The 20,349-nt window shown below is 50.6% G+C and overlaps 1 protein-coding gene across 1 annotated transcript in view; it reads left to right on the top strand.

The window, feature by feature from the left end:
* Nucleotides 1-18,940, top strand: part of LOC140392649 (paired box protein Pax-7-like) — a 1,255,382-nt gene extending 1,236,442 nt beyond the window's left edge. The window contains 2 exon segments of the mRNA XM_072478121.1: nt 5,618-5,864; nt 15,103-18,940. Coding sequence (XP_072334222.1) covers nt 5,618-5,864; nt 15,103-15,218 — 363 coding nt within the window. The 3' untranslated portion in view covers nt 15,219-18,940.
* Nucleotides 18,941-20,349: the final 1,409 nt, after the last annotated feature.

Below are 20,349 nucleotides of genomic sequence, written 5' to 3'. Positions count from 1 at the left end.
CCTGAAGGTGCTGACTCTCACTGGGGTTCAGCTCCCCTCCTCTCCTGAAGGTGCTGACTCTCACTGGGGTTCAGCTCCCCCTCCTCTCCTGAAGGTGCTGAGGATTTATGTCCTCAAGTTGCTGGGGGGTGAGTTACACAGTAATATTGTGAGGGAGCTGGATTAACCTCTTTCCCAGCACTGTATTTCCACAGATGTTTATCCACTTCCATCTTTTGGTAACTCCTGTCCCCAAACCTCCTGTCGCCGACTGTCTCTTTAAAAGGGGTGCTGACAGTGAAACTCCCTCTTTAGCAGTAAGCAGTTAGCACATGTAAGTGGAACAGATAGCTTGTTGTTTGTGTGGGTTAAGTAATGGTCCCTGTGGGATTAGCACTCCCTGAGGCTGTTGGCTCTGAAGTTGCCAGAATTAATTACTTTTTTCTCTCTCAAAAAATGACTATCTTGCAGGGAAAGTGCGAGATGCCCTGAGGGTGCTTAGCGTATCTTTCAGTGAGACGCTGTGTTTATCCGTACTTCCTGGACTTATCTCAAACACCATCCTCCCCAGCCCACGGAGGAGCCAACATCCACTCTGTAGAAAGTTCTCCGAGGAGAACCTTGATCAGTGAGCGAAGCAAGTTGAAGTACCTGCGGTAATCACTGCAGCCTGTTTCTGAGGAGTGCTGTCAGAGTGTGTGATTGACAAGCAGCTCCGGGGACCCACCGCCCCCCACCCCCCTCCCCCCCATCCCCATTCCCTGATCACATAAATCTTTACAGATGTTGCACACTTCTCTTACTTTTATTCAGAACCATCGGCCTTGCTTCACACATTCCCAATGGGAAAGGGAGAGGAGTTAACCGTGACCAACATAGTTCCTTTAAGATTCCTTGCCTTGCCATGTATTGTCTGTATTTAATGCAATCATTTACTTCTGTTGTGATGTAAAGTTGCCTCGTTTTGTGCTGCGTCTGTTGACATTGCCACCATGAGGATCGGTGTGTATCAGTGAATCCCCATGTGTGTATCAGTGAATCCCCATGTGTATATCAGTGAATCCCCATGTGTGTATCAGTGAATCCCCATGTGTGTATCAGTGAGTCACCATGTGTGTACAGTGAATCACCACGTGTGTATCAGTGAATCACCACGTGTGTATCAGTGAATCACCATGTGTGTATCAGTGAATCACCATGTGCGTATCAGTGAATCCCCATGTGTGTATCAGTGAATCACCATGTGCGTATCAGTGAATCACCATGTGCGTATCAGTGAATCCCCATGTGTGTATCAGTGAATCACCATGTGTGTATCAGTGAATCCCCATGTGTGTATCAGTGAGTCACCATGTGTGTATCAGTGAGTCACCATGTGTGTATCAGTGAATCCCCATGTGTGTATCAGTGAATCACCATGTGCGTATCAGTGAATCCCCATGTGTGTATCAGTGAATCACCATGTGTGTATCAGTGAATCACCATGTGCGTATCAGTGAATCACCATGTGTGTATCAGTGAATCACCATGTGCGTATCAGTGAATCCCCATGTGTGTATCAGTGAGTCACCATGTGTGTATCAGTGAATCACCATGTGTGTATCAGTGAATCCCCGTGTGTGTATCAGTGAGTCACCATGTGTGTATCAGTGAATCACCATGTGCGTATCAGTGAATCCCCATGTGTGTATCAGTGAATCACCATGTGTGTATCAGTGAATCCCCATGTGTGTATCAGTGAATCACCATGTGCGTATCAGTGAATCACCATGTGCGTATCAGTGAATCCCCATGTGTGTATCAGTGAGTCACCATGTGTGTATCAGTGAATCCCCATGTGTGTATCAGTGAATCCCCATGTGTGTATCAGTGAGTCACCATGTGTGTATCAGTGAATCCCCATGTGTGTATCAGTGAATCCCCATGTGTGTATCAGTGAATCACCATGTGCGTATCAGTGAATCCCCATGTGTGTATCAGTGAATCCCCGTGTGTGTATCAGTGAATCACCACGTGTGTATACGTGAATCCCAACGTGTGTATCAGTGAATCGCCACGTGTGTATCAGTGAATCCCCATGTGTGTATCAGTGAATCCCCATGTGTGTACCAGTGAGTCACCATGTGTGCATCAGTGAATCACCACGTGTGTATCAGTGAATCCCCATGTGTGTATCAGTGAATCCCCATGTGTGTATCAGTGAATCCCCATGTGTGTATCAGTGAATCCCCATGTGTGTATCAGTGAGTCACCATGTGTGTATCAGTGAGTCACCATGTGTGTATCAGTGAATCACCACGTGTGTATACGTGAATCCCAACGTGTGTATCAGTGAATCGCCACGTGTGTATCAGTGAATCCCATGTGTGTATCAGTGAATCCCCATGTGTGTACCAGTGAGTCACCATGTGTGCATCAGTGAATCACCACGTGTGTATCAGTGAATCCCCATGTGTGTATCAGTGAATCCCCATGTGTGTATCAGTGAATCCCCATGTGTGTATCAGTGAATCCCCATGTGTGTACCAGTGAGTCACCATGTGTGTATCAGTGAATCCCCATGTGTGTATCAGTGAGTCACCATGTGTGTATCAGTGAGTCACCATGTGTGTATCAGTGAATCCCCATGTGTGTACCAGTGAGTCACCATGTGTGCATCAGTGAGTCACCATGTGTGTATCAGTGAATCCCCATGTGTGTACCAGTGAGTCACCATGTGTGTAAGTGAGTCACCATGTGTGTATCAGTGAGTCACCATGTGTGTATCAGTGAATCCCCATGTGTGCATCAGTGAGTCACCATGTGTGCGTCAGTGAATCACCACGTGTGTATCAGTGAATCACCACGTGTGTATCAGTGAATCCCCACGTGTGTATCAGTGAATCCCCACGTGTGTATCAGTGAATCCCCATGTGTGTATCAGTCATTCCCCATGTGTGTATCAGTCAATCCCCATGTGTGTATCAATGAATCCAATTGCAGCAAAGCTGAACGTAGATTACCATCATAGTTTAATGTCAGTGCTTGTTATTCCCCAAAGCACGCTACCACCCCTCACCCCGCTCACCCCCCACCCGCTCTCCCCCCACTCCCTCGCCCCTACAACCCCTCTCCCCCACTCTCCCCCCAGCCAGTCTCCCCCACCTGCTCTCTGCTACACCCCCTCTCCCCCGCCACACCACTCTTCCTCCCCACCCGCTCTCCCCTACACCCCCGCTCCCCCCCTCCCCCACCCGGTACACTCCCCCCACCCCTCTCCCTAACACCCCCTCTCCCCCCCAGCCACTCTCCCCTACCCGCTCTCCACTATACCCCCCCCCCTTCCCGCCACACCATTCTACCCCCCACCCACTCTCCCCTACACCCCCTCCCCCACCCACCCCCCTCTCCCAACACCCCCTCTCCCCACCCACCCCCCTCTCCCCAACACCCCCTCTCCCCGCCACACCACTGTCCCCCCCCACCTGCTCTCCCCTACACCCCCTCCCCCCCACCCACCACCCTCTCCCCCCACCCACCCCCCTTTCCCCCACCCACCCCCTGTCCCCAACACCCCCCTCACCCCCCTCACCCACTCGCCCCCTCACCCACTCTCCTCCAACTGCTCTCCCCTTCACCCCTCTCCCTCCCACCACCCTTTTCCCCCATACCCACCCTCACCACACCACCCCGTTCTCCCCTCACCCGCTCTCCCCCAACCCCTCCCCCACCACCCTCTCCCCTCACCCACCCCCCTTTCCCCCACCCACCCCCTCTCCCCAACACCCCCCTTTCCCACTCACCCACTCTCCCCCAACTGTTCTCCCCTTCACCCCTCTCCCTCCCACCACCTTTTCCCCCATACCCACCCTCACCACACCACCCCCGTTCTCCCCTACACCACACACTCCCCCCCGCACCCTACTCTCCCCCCACCCACTCTCCCCACTACCCTTTCCCCCCACTCACCCCCTCACCACACCACCCCGCTCTCCCCTCACCCGCTCTCCCCCACGCACTCTCCCCTAATCCCCACTCTCCCCCCCACCCCACTCTCCCCCACCCACTCTCTCCCCAACCACTCTCTCTCCCCCCACCCTTTCCCCCCACACATCCTCTCACCACACCAGCCCCCTCACACCGCTCTCTCCCCCCACCCCGCTCTCTCCCCGCTCTCCTCCCCACCCCGCTCTCTGCCCACCCCGCTCTCTCCCCACCCCGCTCTCCCCCCACCCCGCTCCCCCCACCCCGCTCCCCCCCACCCCCGCTCCCCCCACCCCGCTCTCTCCCCACCCCGCTCTCCCCCCACCCCGCTCTCTCCCCACCCCGCTCTCCCCCCACCCCGCTCCCCCCACCCCGCTCCCCCCACCCCGCTCTCTCCCCACCCCGCTCTCCCCCCACCCCGCTCTCCCCCCACCCCGCTCTCCCCCCACCCCGCTCTCCCCCCACCCCCGCTCTCCCCCCACCCCGCTCTCCACCACCTCGCTCTCCCCCACCCCGCTCTCCCCACCCCGCCTCTCCCCACCCCGCTCTCCCCCCACCCCGCTCTCCCCCCACCCCGCTCCCCCCACCCCCGCTCTCTCCCCACCCCGCTCTCCCCCCCACCCCGCTCTCCCCCCACCCCGCTCTCCCCCCACCCCGCTCTCCCCCCACCCCCGCTCTCCACCACCTCGCTCTCCACCACCTCGCTCTCCCCCACCCCGCTCTCCCCCCACCCCGCTCTCCCCCCCACCCCGCTCTCCCCCACCCCGCTCTCCCCCCACCCCGCTCTCCCCCACCCCGCTCTCCCCCCCACCCCGCTCTCCCCCCACCCCGCTCTCTCCCCACCCCGCTCTCTCCCCACCCCGCTCTCTCCCCACCCCCGCTCTCTCCCCACCCCGCTCTCCCCCCACCCCGCTCTCCCCCCACCCCGCTCTCCCCCCACCCCCGCTCTCCCCCACCCCGCTCTCCCCCACCCCGCTCCCCCCACCCCGCTCTCCCCCACCCCGCTCTCCCCCCACCCCGCTCTCCCCCCACCCCGCTCTCCCCCCCACCCCGCTCTCCCCCCACCCCGCTCTCCCCCCACCCCGCTCTCCCCCCACCCCGCTCTCCCCCACCCCCGCTCTCCCCTCACCCGCTCTCCCCCACCCACTCTCCCCTAAACCCCACACTCTCCCCCCCCCCCACATCCCACTCCCCCACCCCGCTCTCCCCCCACCCCGCTCTGTGAAGATCAGGATGCCGCTCACCTCGGCCATGGCCATCCCATTTCCCACTCTCACTGCCTGACCCTGACATGTTTGGGATATTGAACTGTCCACTTGCCCAGGGAGCGTCACAGTCCACTCTGCACAAGTCAGTCCTCGGAGTATGGATTCGTGAGCCAGCCCCAACTGGAATATCCTCATCCAAATAGTCTATGCCTGAAAACCCTCTCCCCTCCCCCTCTTACCCCTCCCCTCCGTCCCTTCCCCCACTTAATCCACACCCCTCTCCACCTCGCCCTCCCCCACCCTCCCACTCGCCCCGATCTTCCCAATGTCCCATGCCCTTCAGCCCTCTCTTCCTCCCCTCTCCCTCTCCTATCACCCTTCCCACCCTCCCCTCTCTCCAGCATGAGCTAGAATCGACAATCTCTCTATTAACCTCTCCTCTCTGTCTCTCTCTCTCTCTTCCACAGGTGATGAGCATCCTGAGTAACCCGGGAGCAGTCCCCCCTCAGCCACAGCACGACTTCTCCATCTCCCCACTGCACGGGAGCCTGGACACCTCGAACCCGCTCTCCGCCAGCTGCAGTCAGCGAAGCGACTCCATCAAGGGCGTGGAGAGCCTACCCAGCTCGCAGTCCTACTGCACGCCCGCCTACAGCACATCTGGATACAGCATGGACCCTGTCCCCGGCTACCAGTACGCCCAGTATGGACAGAGTAAGCATCACCTGCTGGAACTGCACTCTGTCAAGCAGAGCAGCAATAGGGGAATGGGGTGGGCAAGGGTGCTCCTTATGTCACAGCACAGGGTAGGGGGCAGGCTTTATCCTGATTCTGTGCAGCCACTCAGTCAGTCCAAAGGAGTACACCAGGGGAACAACAGCATAACTCCATGGCCGTGGGTTAGAGAGGAAGGAAAAGCTCCCACCCCTGCGACACATCAGGTGTACAGAATGGGAGAGGTACAAGCCAGTTTTAGCTGGTGAACATCCCGTCAACAAACCCAGTCCAGCCTTAAACAAGAGGCAAGTCCTGTCGGCTGAAATACCCATGGGTAACAGTATCCAGATAGGCAGCAGGAATCAGAAAAAACAGGTTGAACAGAAGGCTGGGCACCAAACTGTGAAACTTCCATTTCCTCACTGGCACGCTCCTGTGCCATTCAGCACCTCCTTCTGCCACAGAAAAATAGTTCAAAATTCGGAAAGCTCTGTGAATCCAAAAGCGAGCAGGGCCAGAAACCTGCCAGTCAACTTCAGTATAACCTCAACACATCCAGACTGATCAAACACACACAGTGCCATCAATAGCATGTTAATAACAGCTTGTCAGAACAATCCTGTTCCACTGAGGGGTTTGTGTTATATCAGAGTGTTACAGTGAGGGGTGTGTGTTATATCAGAGTGTTACAGTGAGGGGTGTGTGTTATATCAGAGTGTTACAGTGAGGGGTGTGTGTTATATCAGAGTGTTAGTGAGGGGTCTGTGTTATATCAGAGTGTTACAGTGAGGGATGTGTTATATCAGAGTGTTAGTGAGGGGTGTGTATTATATCAGAGTGTTACAGTGAGGGATGTGTTATATCAGAGTGTTACAGTGAGGGATGTGTTATATCAGAGTGTTAGTGAGGGGTGTGTATTATATCAGAGTGTTACAGTGAGGGATGTGTTATATCAGAGTGTTACAGTGAGGGGTGTGTTATATCAGAGTATTACAGTGAGGGATGTGTGTTATATCAGAGTGTTACAGTGAGGTATGTGTTATATCAGAGTGTGACAGTGAGGTGTGTGTGTTATATCAGAGTGTTACAGTGAGGGATGTGTTATATCAGAGCGTTACAGTGAGGGATGTGTATTATATCAGAGTGTTACAGTGAGGGGTGTGTGTTATATCAGAGTGTTACAGTGAGGGATGTGTTATATCAGAGCGTTACAGTGAGGGGTGTGTGTTATATCAGAGCGTTACAGTGAGAGATGTGTTATATCAGAGTGTTACAGTGAGGGATGTGTTATATCAGAGCGTTACAGTGAGGGGTGTGTGTTATATCAGAGTGTTACAGTGAGGGATGTGTTATATCAGAGCGTTACAGTGAGGGATGTGTTATATCAGAGTGTTACAGTGAGGGGTGTGTGTTATATCAGAGTGTTATAGTGAGGGATGTGTTATATCAGAGCGTTACATGTGAGGGGTGTGTATTATATCAGAGCGTTACAGTGAGGGGTGTGTGTTATATCAGAGTGTTACAGTGAGGGGTGTGTGTTATATCAGAGTGTTACAGTGAGGGGTGTGTGTTATATCAGAGTGTTACAGTGAGGGGTGTGTATTATATCAGAGCATTACAGTGAGGGATGTGTTATATCAGAGCGTTACAGTGAGGGATGTGTTATATCAGAGCGTTACAGTGAGGGGTGTGTATTATATCAGAGCGTTACAGTGAGGGATGTGTTATATCAGAGCGTTACAGTGAGGGGTGTGTGTTATATCAGAGTGTTACAGTGAGGGGTGTGTATTATATCAGAGTGTTACAGTGAGGGATGTGTTATATCAGAGCGTTACAGTGAGGGGTGTGTGTTATATCAGAGTGTTACAGTGAGGGGTGTGTATTATATCAGAGCGTTACAGTGAGGGATGTGTTATATCAGAGCGTTACAGTGAGGGGTGTGTGTTATATCAGAGTGTTACAGTGAGGGGTGTGTGTTATATCAAAGTGTTACAGTGAGGCGTGTGTATTATATCAGAGTATTACAGTGAGGGATGTGTTATATCAGAGTGTTACAGTGAGGGGTGTGTGTTATATCAGAGCGTTACAGTGAGGGATGTGTTATATCAGAGCGTTACAGTGAGGGATGTGTTATATCAGAGCGTTACAGTGAGGCGTGTGTGTTATATCAGAGCGTTACAGTGAGGGGTGTGTGTTATATCAGAGTGTTACAGTGAGGGGTGTGTGTTATATCAGAGTGTTACAGTGAGGGGTGTGTGTTATATCAGAGTGTTACAGTGAGGCGTGTGTATTATATCAGAGTATTACAGTGAGGGATGTCTTATATCAGAGCGTTACAGTGAGGGGTGTGTTATATCAGAGCGTTACAGTGAGGGGTGTGTGTTATATCAGAGTGTTACAGTGAGGGGTGTGTGTTATATCAGAGCGTTACAGTGAGGGATGTGTTATATCAGAGCGTTACAGTGAGGGATGTGTTATATCAGAGCGTTACAGTGAGGGGTGTGTGTTATATCAGAGTGTTACAGTGAGAGGTGTGTGTTATATCAGAGTGTTACAGTGAGGCGTGTGTATTATATCAGAGTATTACAGTGAGGGATGTATGTTATATCAGAGCGTTACAGTGAGGGGTGTGTGTTATATCAGAGTGTTACAGTGAGGGGTGTGTGTTATATCAGAGCGTTACAGTGAGGGATGTGTTATATCAGAGCGTTTCAGTGAGGGATGTGTTATATCAGAGCGTTACAGTGAGGCGTGTGTGTTATATCAGAGCGTTACAGTGAGGGGTGTGTGTTATATCAGAGTGTTACAGTGAGGGGTGTGTGTTATATCAGAGTGTTACAGTGAGGGGTGTGTGTTATATCAGAGTGTTACAGTGAGGGGTGTGTGTTATATCAGAGTGTTACAGTGAGGCGTGTGTATTATATCAGAGTATTACAGTGAGGGATGTATGTTATATCAGAGCGTTACAGTGAGGGGTGTGTGTTATATCAGATTGTTTATATTTATAATTATGGAAAGTTACAGTGAGGAACTTTTAAAAGTGGTTTGTTTTCAGCTTTGTGTGAGAGAGTTAAAGCAGAGTGTACAAGCTCCAGGTACAAAGCTGAACATTCAATGAAAGATGAAAAGTTTGCATTTCATTCAAAGCTCCTTCAGGTGGGATTGTTGCTGACTGAATTTTACAGGCAGCAAGTTTACAATCCGACAGCAATCCGACAGCAAGTTGATGTTAAAGTTCGGAAGGTGAAGCGGTCACAGAGCCAGGAATGGGAATGCACTGGCCAATTGCTGTTTTTACTCGCATGTTAACCTAATCACAGCTTGCTGCTTGTACTCAATGGGTTCGGAGGTTCTTCCCCCCCACCCCACCCACTCCGTCCTCGCTCCCCTGTCCTTCCCGACCCCAGCTCCCATTTTCCACGCTCTGTGTCTGCAGCCGCTCCTAATGTCTTTAGCTCCTGCCGTTAAATTGAAACCTTCTGCAGAAGCTGGCTGGATCAATAGCAGCTTTCCCTTTCCCCGAGTGCGCGTAGCAACCTCTGACCTCCCCACACTTGCCTCTGGATGTGGATGGACATGTGTAGTTGATATAAATCTTGAATAAATACTGCCATCGTATATTGCCAATAACGAGTGCCCCGGGGCGATGGTGTCAGTCACACCCTGTGTGCGCGGCCTGAATCATCTCAGCTCATTTACTGACTTCCTTCAGCGGCATCATAGAACCAGGCAGTGCAGGAGGAGCCCATTCAGCCCATTCTACCTCTGCTGGCTCTTTGAAAAAAAAGCTATCCAATTATTTTCACTCCACTGCTCTTTTACTGCCGCACTGCAACTTTTCCCCTTCAACTACCTTTCCAATTTCCTCTGGAAACTTTTGAATCTGTTTTCAATCTCGTTCACAGCATGACGTACGAGAAATAAATCTTCCTCATCACCCCCGCTTCAATCTTGGTCCTCTGGTTACCCACCCTTCTCGTATCAGTGGAAGCACCTCCTTATTCACTCGAAAAAGATGCTTCACCGTTGTGAAGACCTGCGTTAAATCTCACCTTAACCCTCGGCACTCTGAAGAGAACATTTCCAGCTTCCCTCCTTGCTTTACACAACTAAACCTCTCAGCTCTTGGAGCATTTTGGAAGTCTCCTCTGCACTTTTTCAAAGGCCTTCATCCTAAATTGTGGTGCCCTGAACTGCCAAAAGCACCAAATCAGTAAGGGAATCGAGGGTTGTGGGGAGAAGGCGCGAAAGTCTAGTTGAGGATTATGAGATCAGTTGTGACCTCATTGAATGGCGGAGCAGACGCGATGGGCTGAATGGCCTATTTCTGCTCCTAAGTCTTACCTTATAATATTTCAGCTGGGGTCTAGCAGCGTTAGCATACCTTCCTTGCTTTCATACTCTGTGCCTCTATTTATAAAATTCAGGATCCCTTTGGCCTTTTTGCAGAATTGTATCGACTCGTCCTGCCATTTTAGAAAGATATTTTGTACCTGCCCCTCCAGGCCTCTATGTCAACACGCACTACAGGATCAGGCTGGAGAGATTGCCCCAGAGTTTGCTGCGCAATCAAGAACTTCTCCCAGGCTCACAAACCTCATCTCACCCTCCAGGAAGAAAGCTCTTGTTAGATTTATTGGGAACCCAAAGTGGTGCTGAAGCCTGTAACCTCTTTGTGAAGGTTTTAGTTCCCTCCCTCTTCCCTCAAGCTGCCAGCTACACACACTCTTCGCCCCCCCCCCCCCCCCCCCCCCACCCCAGGATGCACTGCCTTTTAGTCTGGAACAACCGGGCTTGAATGTTACGATTGTGTTCCCTTTGCTCCCCCAGCAGGGGAAATAGTTTCCCTCCTGTCTACCTTATCAATTCCTTTCTTCGTTATAACATTCTGATTTGATCCTCCTTCAACCCTCCAGAAATCCACCCAGAAATCCAAGGGATTACGACCCAGCTTTGTGCAACCTGGCCCCGTTATTTAACCCTCTATCCTGGTGAATCAGGGGCAGCAGTATCTCCAAGACCAACAAATCCTTCCAGAGGCTCTCAGCTGGACACAGCACAGCAGACGAGGCTCTATGTAACATGGATAATATTCTCCCCTTTGTATTCCAGCCCCTGTAGAAGTAGATCAACAAACATTTTGATTAATTTTTATACCTCTCTACTCACTATTAGTGATTTGAGCACAGGGACGCCCAAATCTCTCTACTCCTCCACTGAGACTCCTCTTTGGAGACCCAAAGATAACCTCAGAAACACAAATATTTTATCCAACTATCACAGTTTTGCCATTCACTTAGTTTGTCTGTAACTTCCTTCTGCCAGTCACACAACTTCAGTGTTCTGAATCCAGTGCCTCCTGCAAACCTGCCTATACAACGCTTTATTCTTTCATCCAAGTCATTCAATTAGACAGTGACAAACTGAGTCTTCCTGAGGAAGATCAAAGATCAAACCTCTTTGCTACCTGTCTCCTGATGCAACCTACAAAATGATAGTCACAAAGGAGGCCTTTTCATCCAATCTTTAAAAAAATAATAATTTAGAGTACCCAATTCATTTTTTCCAATTAAGGGGCAATTTAGCGAGGCCAATCCACCTACCCTGCACATCTTTGGGTTGTGGGGGTGAGACCCACTAAGACACTGGGAGAATGTGCAAACTCCACACAGACAGTGACCCGGCATCGAACTTGGGTCCTCAGGCACCGTGAGGCAGCATTGTCCACTGCGCCATCATGCTGCCCTATTTTCATCCATCCTACCTGTGCTATCTCTTGGTGAGTTATCCATTTTGTTCCACTCCATGCCCCTATTCCTGCATATTCGTCTTGTTCAGGTACTAATCCCGTTTTCATTTTAAAATTACTATTGAATCTGCTTCTGCCACACATTCAGGGAACACATTCAAGATCGTATCAACTCCTTAAAATAAAATTAATCTTCCTACACCACAGGCGATTCTTTTACCAACAATCCTCAGTCTGCTATCTTAGCACAGAGCTGATCGGTAGCCAGGGATCTCCCAAATCACTTGCTGCAAGGATCCTCATTAGGAATGGTTCATCTCTGCATGTTCTCCCACTTCCAATATCCACTCATACCCTTTGACAGCAACACAATCCTTCCTGTGGGCTACATGAGACCAGTGAGTTTTGACCCCCACCTTCTCTCTTATATCTGGACCAGTACGAGCATGCTAGAATCTCACAACGACCTCCGCATTCTCACCTCGAGGATTCCTGGAAGAGCTCATTTGCGGGGCACCTGAGACCGAGGAAGGAAGGAAGGGAGGGAGACCACAGACCGAACCCAGACACCCCAAAACAAGACTAAACCCAGACACCCCAAAACCAGACTGAACCCAGACACCCCAAACCAGCCTGAAGATCCAGACACCCCAAAACCACAGACTGAACCCAGACACCCCAAAACCAGACTGAACCCAGACACCCCAAAACCAGTCTGAACCCAGGCACCCCAAAACCAGACTGAACCCAGACACCCCAAAACCAGACTGAACCCAGACACCCCAAAACCACAGACTGAACCCAGACACCCCCAAAACCACAGACTGAACCCAGACACCCCAAACCAGACTGAATCCAGACACCCCAAAACCAGACTGAACCCAGACACCCCAAAACCACAGACTGAACCCAGACACCCCAAAACCACAGACTGAACCCAGACACCCCAAAACCACAGACTGAACCCAGACATCCCAAAACCACAGACTGAACCCAGACACCCCAAAACCAGACTGAACCCAGACACATCAAAACCACAGACTGAACCCAGACACCCCAAAACCAGACTGAATCCAGACACCCCAAAACCACAGACTGAACCCAGACACCCCAAAACCAGACTGAACCCATACATCCCAAAACCAGACTGAACCCAGACACCCCAAAACCAGACTGAATCCAGACACCCCAAAACCAGACTGAACCCAGACATCCCAAAACCAGACTGAACCCAGACACCCCAAAACCACAGACTGAACCCAGACACCCCAAAACCACAGACTGAACCCAGACACCACAAAACCAGACTGAACCCAGACACCCCAAAACCAGACTGAACCCAGGCACCCCAAAACCAGACTGAACCCAGGCACCCCAAAACCACAGACTGAACTCAGACACCCCAAAACCAGACTGAACCCAGACACCCCAAAACCACAGACTGAAACCAGACATCCCAAAACCAGACTGAACCCAGACACCCCAAAACCACAGACTGAACCCAGACACTCCAATATCACACCAACCATGCATGATATGAAGATGCTTGAAGCACAAATTCTTCGCTGACCGTTTGAATAATTTTGGGCTTGGGTAACGTTCACTGGGAAGAAAGGCCTGCTGGGAGCCCTGAACCGTTGCCCTTCCATGGTCCGCTCCCTGGTTATACCGAGCATGCTCAGTGTATTAATTAGTCAATCCCCCATCTCCAGACTGGTGCCAAGGAATATCAAAGACTTTTGTGCGAGACCATGAAGTGAATTTAAATGGAAATGACAGCTCGGTAATAAGGCTTTCCATCGAACACTGCTCCCCCCTTTGGGGCAGAGAGATGACGAGAGCTTCATGCTGAAAATGTTGTTTATTTATTAGGAGTGATTGTCTGGTGTGCCAGCTCACACAGAACAGTTATTGGCAGAGTAAATGGAGAGGTAATGAACAGAAAGCATAGATTATCCCACATGAATCAAGAGAGCATATCCAAATACAAAACTGTGTCACTGTATCTGAAGCCTGACGGCTAGGCCTTGATGCTTATGCCTGCACTCCTAAACTTTGTCACAGCTCTAAGTTCCAGTCCCAAAAATTAACCCTTTGAATGTTATGGGGAAGGAGAAATGTCTTTATTTGTTGTTTTATTATGTATTTTTGTTACCAAACTAAAACGTTAATGCTGAATTGAGACAGCAGCGATAGTACGAGTGGTCTATGACTTTGAATCTCCTGAGGCCAAGAGTGACTTATATTGTTCTTTGGCTTGTTAGTGCCTCCCCCAGTGACTTGACCTGGTGTGGTTCAGTCCAGCCCATGGGGAGCTTGCTAATCTCAGCAGCAACAATATTTGGGATTTTACACTTGGTCTTAGTGCCCCCTTGGGTCAGACCAACTAGCTGCTCCTGATCACCTTCTAGTGTGTCCCCGATTGGTGAGGATAGGATGGCTGCTGCCTCCACGGACAGCCTGCCGGCACTTCATTCACAAATAGGCCCCGAGAGGAAGGGGTGAGCGAGAAACCTCCCCTTCATTGCTTTGTAACCACCTCCAGCCTCGCAACCCTCCGGTTTCTCCGCATCCCTCCAATTCTAGCTTCTTGTCCAGTCCTCACTTTCTTTGCCCCGGTGTTTTGGCTGTGCCTTCAACAGTACGAGGCTCTGGGGCAGCACGGTGGCTCAGTGGTTAGCACTGCAGTCTCACGGCGCCGAGGTCCCAGGTTCGATCCCGGCCCCGGGTCACTGTCCGGGTGGAGTTTGCACATTCTCCCCGTGTTTGCGAGGGTTTCGCCCCCACAACCCAAAGATGTGCAGGGTAGGTGGATTGGCCATACTAAATGGCCCCTTAATTGGAAAAAATGAATTGGGTATTCTAAATTTATTTTAAAAACAGTACTAGGCTCTGGAATCTTGTGCCCCCTCTCTCCTTTAATAAATTCCTTAAATTTACCTGGACACCAGTCCTAATATGTACTTACGTGGCACAGTGCCAAATGTTCCCCTGAATGATGCATCTTTGGATTGTTTAATTATGTTAAAAGTGCTATATGAATGTCGGTTGTTGTTGCTGAAGGGGACAGGGAAGGGTGGCACAGTGGTTAGCACTGCTGCTTCACAGCACCAAGGACCCGGGTTCAATGCCCACCTCAGGTGACTCTGTGTGGAGTTTGCATGTTCTCCCCGTGTGTGCGTGGGTTTCCTCCAGGTGCTCCGGTTCCTCCCACAGTCCAAAGATGTACAGGTTAGGTGGAATGGCCATGCTAAATTGCCCCTTGGTGTCCAGGGATGTGGAAGTTGAGTGGGGTTACGGGGATAGGGCAGTGTTTGGGCCTGGGTGCAGTGCTCTTTCAGAGGGTCAGTGCAGACTCAATGGGCTGAATGGCCTCCTGCACTGTAAGGTTTCTGTGGTTCTATGGCTACCAATGAAAGGAGAGGGTGACCGATCCATGGCCTGTGTTGTTTATCCTGTTGGATTTTGTGTTATTTTGTCTCTCAGGCGCAGTCGACTACTTGACCAAGAATGTGAGCCTGTCCACACAGAGGCGGATGAAGTTGAGTGAGCACTCTGCCGTCCTGGGCTTGCTGCAGGTTGAAACTGGACAAGCTTATTGAGGACGTCCCAAGGCAGCGCAACCTCACAGAGCAACAAAAAAAAAAAAAGCAACAAAACAAGAGAGAGAGAGAGAGAGAGAAACGTTTGCCTGCATGTTCCGCCAAACAGCTAAAACTGGGGCTGAGCCATCGTGGGGCAAGTCTGGAGGCGAGCTCAGCCTCCGCTCTGGAACATCCTGTGCCCTCCCCTGTACCTCCAGATGTATCATACACCACGTATTTCCTCATCCAGGCTGCCCTCACCTTGAGCCAGATACTAATGGTTTAGAATTGCCCTGTAAAATTGTATAGTTCCTTCGATGGCTTGTAAGAGTGTATTATTTTTTATTGAAATGTCATTCCTGCTTTGCCCATGAAAGACTGATGCTGTGGAGACCCTGTGCCCACCTCCCAACCTCCCCCCCCCCCCCCCCCCACCCCCACCTCCCACATCTGGGCACAAGCAGTAATAAAAGAGGACCAACATAGACATGGGAAGTGGATTGGGCATAGTGGCTGTACCTGCTGGTTAAACCTCTGCAATCGCAATGAGAAAAGGTTCCATTACAGTCCAGAATACTCGGAACATCTGGACTGACTCACTTCTCACCAATAGAAATCCTCAGCAGCTCAACCTCAAAACGTGCGACAGCCTGTACCTGAAGACAGGAGAAGCAGAGAACTTTCTCTTCAAAATCCCCCACTCTCCGTCTCTCAGCAACGATTAAAAAAGAGACCAGGCACAAGCTTAAACTGATTTTTATTTTATTTTTAAAAAGGAGAGCTGCGTCCTTTGGGAAGAAGTGTGAGAATAAAGAGATGGGGGATTAAAAGCACCTACTTTTACAGGAATCTCTGGGCCTGTGATAGGTAAAATACCAGGGACAAAGCAAGATGAATTTGTTTCTGAGGGCTTGAAAGGGGAAGTAAATCTGTTTTTATCAAACAAATGTTAATTTCTTGATGCGAAGTGCCAGTTATTGGACAGTGGGACTACACATTTCAACACTGAACTACAAGGCTTCTATAAATGTGAATGGTCTCCGCAAACTGGCACTGATTGCCTGTGTATTTGTTTTGAAAAGACGTCTATGTAATTTTTGAGAGTGTGTCCACTGTTAAGTGGCCGACAGTCACTCACACTGTTTAAATCTGGATCCTGGGTCTGTTGTTTGATCTCTGTTTCAACATTCCTGGTCCCAGATTGAAATGCTCCTGGTATTTCTTGGCTGTGACTTTTAGTCCAGGAGAGCTGGCAAGGACTGAGCTGGCAGCTCTGAGAACAATTTGCTTCAATGAACGAACTCCGGAGGAGGGCTTTTCTTGTCCCCATTCCGCACACCAGGAGCGTGGGCCAGTCGCGGGAGGACTTTGAACTTGAGCAAGAGGGAGGGGCAGTCTGAACGCTGGCAGATAGAATGGCCACACACTGTGCTCCAATGGAATGAAGACATTTCACACCAAACACACAGCCCTGTTCTCACTCAAACTCCCTCCTCTCTCTCTCCCACACCGATGATCCAAGGTCACATTCTTCCATTCTCCTTGCATTCAGTCACAATGGATCCACCCAGTCTTCTGGGGACCACACCAAGTACACTATAACTCCGAAAAACTCTCAGTTTATCTTTTTCCATTTCTTCAGGTGTTGAAATGAGGAAGGATTTTTATCTTTTGTCGTAGGATGTTGGGTTCCGTGCATTTACTGTATTAAAAAAAACTTTCAAAGAACTTTACCAATATTCTATAGACGTTGCTGGCATGTTAGAGACTGAATAACTCTTTCCTCTCCCTGTCTCCTCCCCACCCCATCTCTGCTGTAACTTGTATTGTAGAATCACCACAAGAATTTTTTAAAACCCCCAATTCCGTTTGGCTGTATTTAATGGAATAATTTGGTGCTTCTTGGCAGATGCTGCCCTCTGCTGGGCCAGTTTAGCGCACAGGAAATGCAGAGCAATGATCGGACCGGGCAGCTTTGCAACAGGAATGCAATGCTTTCTCGCTTTTGCTCTTCTCTTCCAAGGCTGGAGGCTGTGTAACCTCTGCCCACTCTTCCTTGCCAACATTGAGCAGAGTATTGATGTCGAGGGATATCGCTGCCCAACATTCAGACGCCACCCAAAGAGTGTGGGGAGTTACACAGGCCAGAGAACTGGAGAGAGAACATCCCGGTTCATTCATTCCCCCACTCCCAGCCTCAGGGTTTCTGAATCCCTCATGCTCCCATTCTGGAAGAGAGTTATTAAGTTGTGGGCTCTGGAACATGGTTACAGGTACCTCCGCCAATTCAAATTCCCAAGTTGACTAACGGGCAGCACGGTAGCATTGTGGATAGCACAATTGCTTCACAGCTCCAGGGTCCCAGGTTCGATTCCGGCTTGGGTCACTGTCTGTGCGGAGTCTGCACGTTCTCCCCGTGTCTGCGTGGGTTTCCTCCGGGTGCTCCGGTTTCCCCCCACAGTCCAAAGATGTGCAGGTTAGGTGGATTGGCCATGATAAATTGCCCTTGGTGTTGGGTGGGGTTACTGGGTTATGGGGATAGGGTGGAGGTGTGGACCTTGGGTAGGGTGCTCTTTCCAAGAGCCGATGCAGACTCGATGGGCCGAATGGACTCTTTGTACTGTAAATTCTATGATCTATGAAAACGACCCAAGAAATAGAAACATTATTACCCCCCCCACCCCGATATAAATGAATCTGGTTATCATCATAGATGTTTCCAGCATGGAAACAGGCCCTTCGGCCCAGCTTGTCCATGCCACCCAGTTTCTATCACTAAGACATGAAATGGCGGAGCAGGCTGAATAGGCCCGTTAGGCATCTCCTGCTCCTATCTCCAACGTTTATATATAAAGGACACATTGGATCGCCCTCACCCACTTATTGGATGATGGTGGTGGAACCGTGGAGGGGTTAAATGGCCCCCCTCCAGTTCCTATTCTCCTCCCTCTGGGATGAGGTCAGCCACCTCAGCATTGACTGGAACTCGAACATCGCCTATTCTGTGGCTGAATTGGGGCTCAAAGGAGGGACGTAAAGGACTGACACACAAATGACCAAACAGAACATATACCCTGGGGATTTGATCGCCTGATCTGCACCCAGCCACCTCGCCCAGTTCCTGGTCTCCCATATCTGTAGAACAAATAAACAAGAGAAAATGAATAAAACACACACAACTTGTGTTTCATGCCCCTCTGATTTGTGTTCCTCCCGAGCTGCTCGAAGGTGTGTGCTGGAGGTTGAGCTTTAATTCCTGAAGCCTCCGGGACTAATCTGGGGGATTGACAAACCCTAATGCAGCCCGTCATCGGGTAAACCTGGGCATGGCGGAGGATTCAGCCAGGAAATAGCCCTTGCTATGCCTGATGAAAATCAAGGTTGCACTGTATAATATAAATGTCAAATATCTAAAGACTTAAGCTCTGGGAGTTGTCTTCTAGGCCTCAATCTTTCACTCAAAGGCACCTTATAATTCCATTAAATGCCCAGCTAGTTCATCCTTGCACCATTAACAGACCCTCCCACTCCCTTCCCTGACCCCCGTCTCTAAGCTTCTGTGCGTGTTTCTTATAATTTGATTCAGCATGTGTGTATATAAAACCACTGCATAATTTATTCTGCTATGTTGTTAATTATAGAGTAGATAGGAACCTGTACTCGCATTTACATACAGTCAGTAGATGTCTGGCTTTGTAACCTGCTATAATTGTTATCTCATTAAAGGTTAACTGAAACTAGCCAGCTCCAGGAGTATGTGTGTAACTGTCCATCCCCAACGCAGAATCAGACACCCTCCCTCTGTCTGTCACGGTGCTTGGGAGCAAAAATGAAGGTGCAAGGTTACGAGGCCAGAGAAAGGAAGCAGTGGTCAGTCGCTGAGCCTCATGAGACCGAGGGTTTGAGTTTATTGCAAACGACAGGGTGGGGCTCCAGGCTCGAGGAGAGAATGGCAGAGAAATCAGGAAACAGTAAAAAGGTGAAAGGACTCTTGGTTTTTAGGCCACTGGATCATAGGAAGAAAAGAATGCTGAGGGAGGAGGAAGGAGTTAGCTGGACAGAGGAATAAAACTGAATGAAGACTTGCATTTACATAGCACCTTTCATGACCTCAGGCTGTATCAAAACATTTTACAGCCAATGAAGAACTGTTGTAGGAAATATGGCAAATAATTTGTGCACAGCAATATCCCACAATAGCAATGACGGCAAGATAATCTGTTTCAGCAACATTGCTTGAGGGATAAATATTGCCCAGGACAGCGGGAGAATTTTCCTGATCTTTTTTAAAAACGGTGCCCTGGGATCTTGCACATCCACCTGAGAGCGCCTCAGTTCAACCAAAAACATGGTACCACCGCCAACAGTGCAGCACCCCTCAGTACAGTGCAGCACTCCCTCAGTACAGTGCAGCAACCCCTCAGTACAGTGCAGCACCCCCTCAGTACAGTGCAGCCCTCCCTCAGTACAGTGCAGCACTCCCTCAGTACAGCGCAGCACTCCCTCAGTACAGCGCAGCACTCCCTCAGTACAGTGCAGCACTCCCTCAGTACAGTGCAGCACTCACTCAGTACAGTGCAGCACCCCCTCAGGACAGTGCAGCACTCCCTCAGTACAGTGCAGCACCCCCTCAGTACAGTGCAGCACTCACTCAGTACAGTGCAGCACTCCCTCAGTACAGCGCAGCCCTCCCTCAGTACAGTGCAGCACCCCCTCAGTACAGTGCAGCACTCCCTCAGTACAGTGCAGCACTCCCTCAGTACAGTGCAGCACTCCCTCAGTACAGTGCAGCACTCCCTCAGTACAGTGCAGCAACCCCTCAGTACAGTGCAGCACTCCCTCAGTACAGTGCAGCACCCCCTCAGTACAGTGCAGCACTCACTCAGTACAGTGCAGCACCCCCTCAGTACAGTGCAGCACTCACTCAGTACAGTGCAGCACCCCCTCAGTACAGTGCAGCACTCCCTCAGTACAGTGCAGCACTCCCTCAGTACAGTGCAGCACTCCCTCAGTACAGCGCAGCACTCCCTCAGTACAGTGCAGCACTCCCTCAGTACAGTGCAGCACCCCTCAGTACAGTGCAGCACCCCCTCAGTACAGTGCAGCACCCCCTCAGTACAGTGCAGCACTCCCTCAGTACAGTGCAGCA

Source organism: Scyliorhinus torazame, chromosome 16, assembly GCF_047496885.1.
Source record: "Scyliorhinus torazame isolate Kashiwa2021f chromosome 16, sScyTor2.1, whole genome shotgun sequence".
Lineage (NCBI taxonomy): Eukaryota > Metazoa > Chordata > Chondrichthyes > Carcharhiniformes > Scyliorhinidae > Scyliorhinus > Scyliorhinus torazame.
This window is presented reverse-complemented; position numbering and strand designations above follow the sequence as displayed.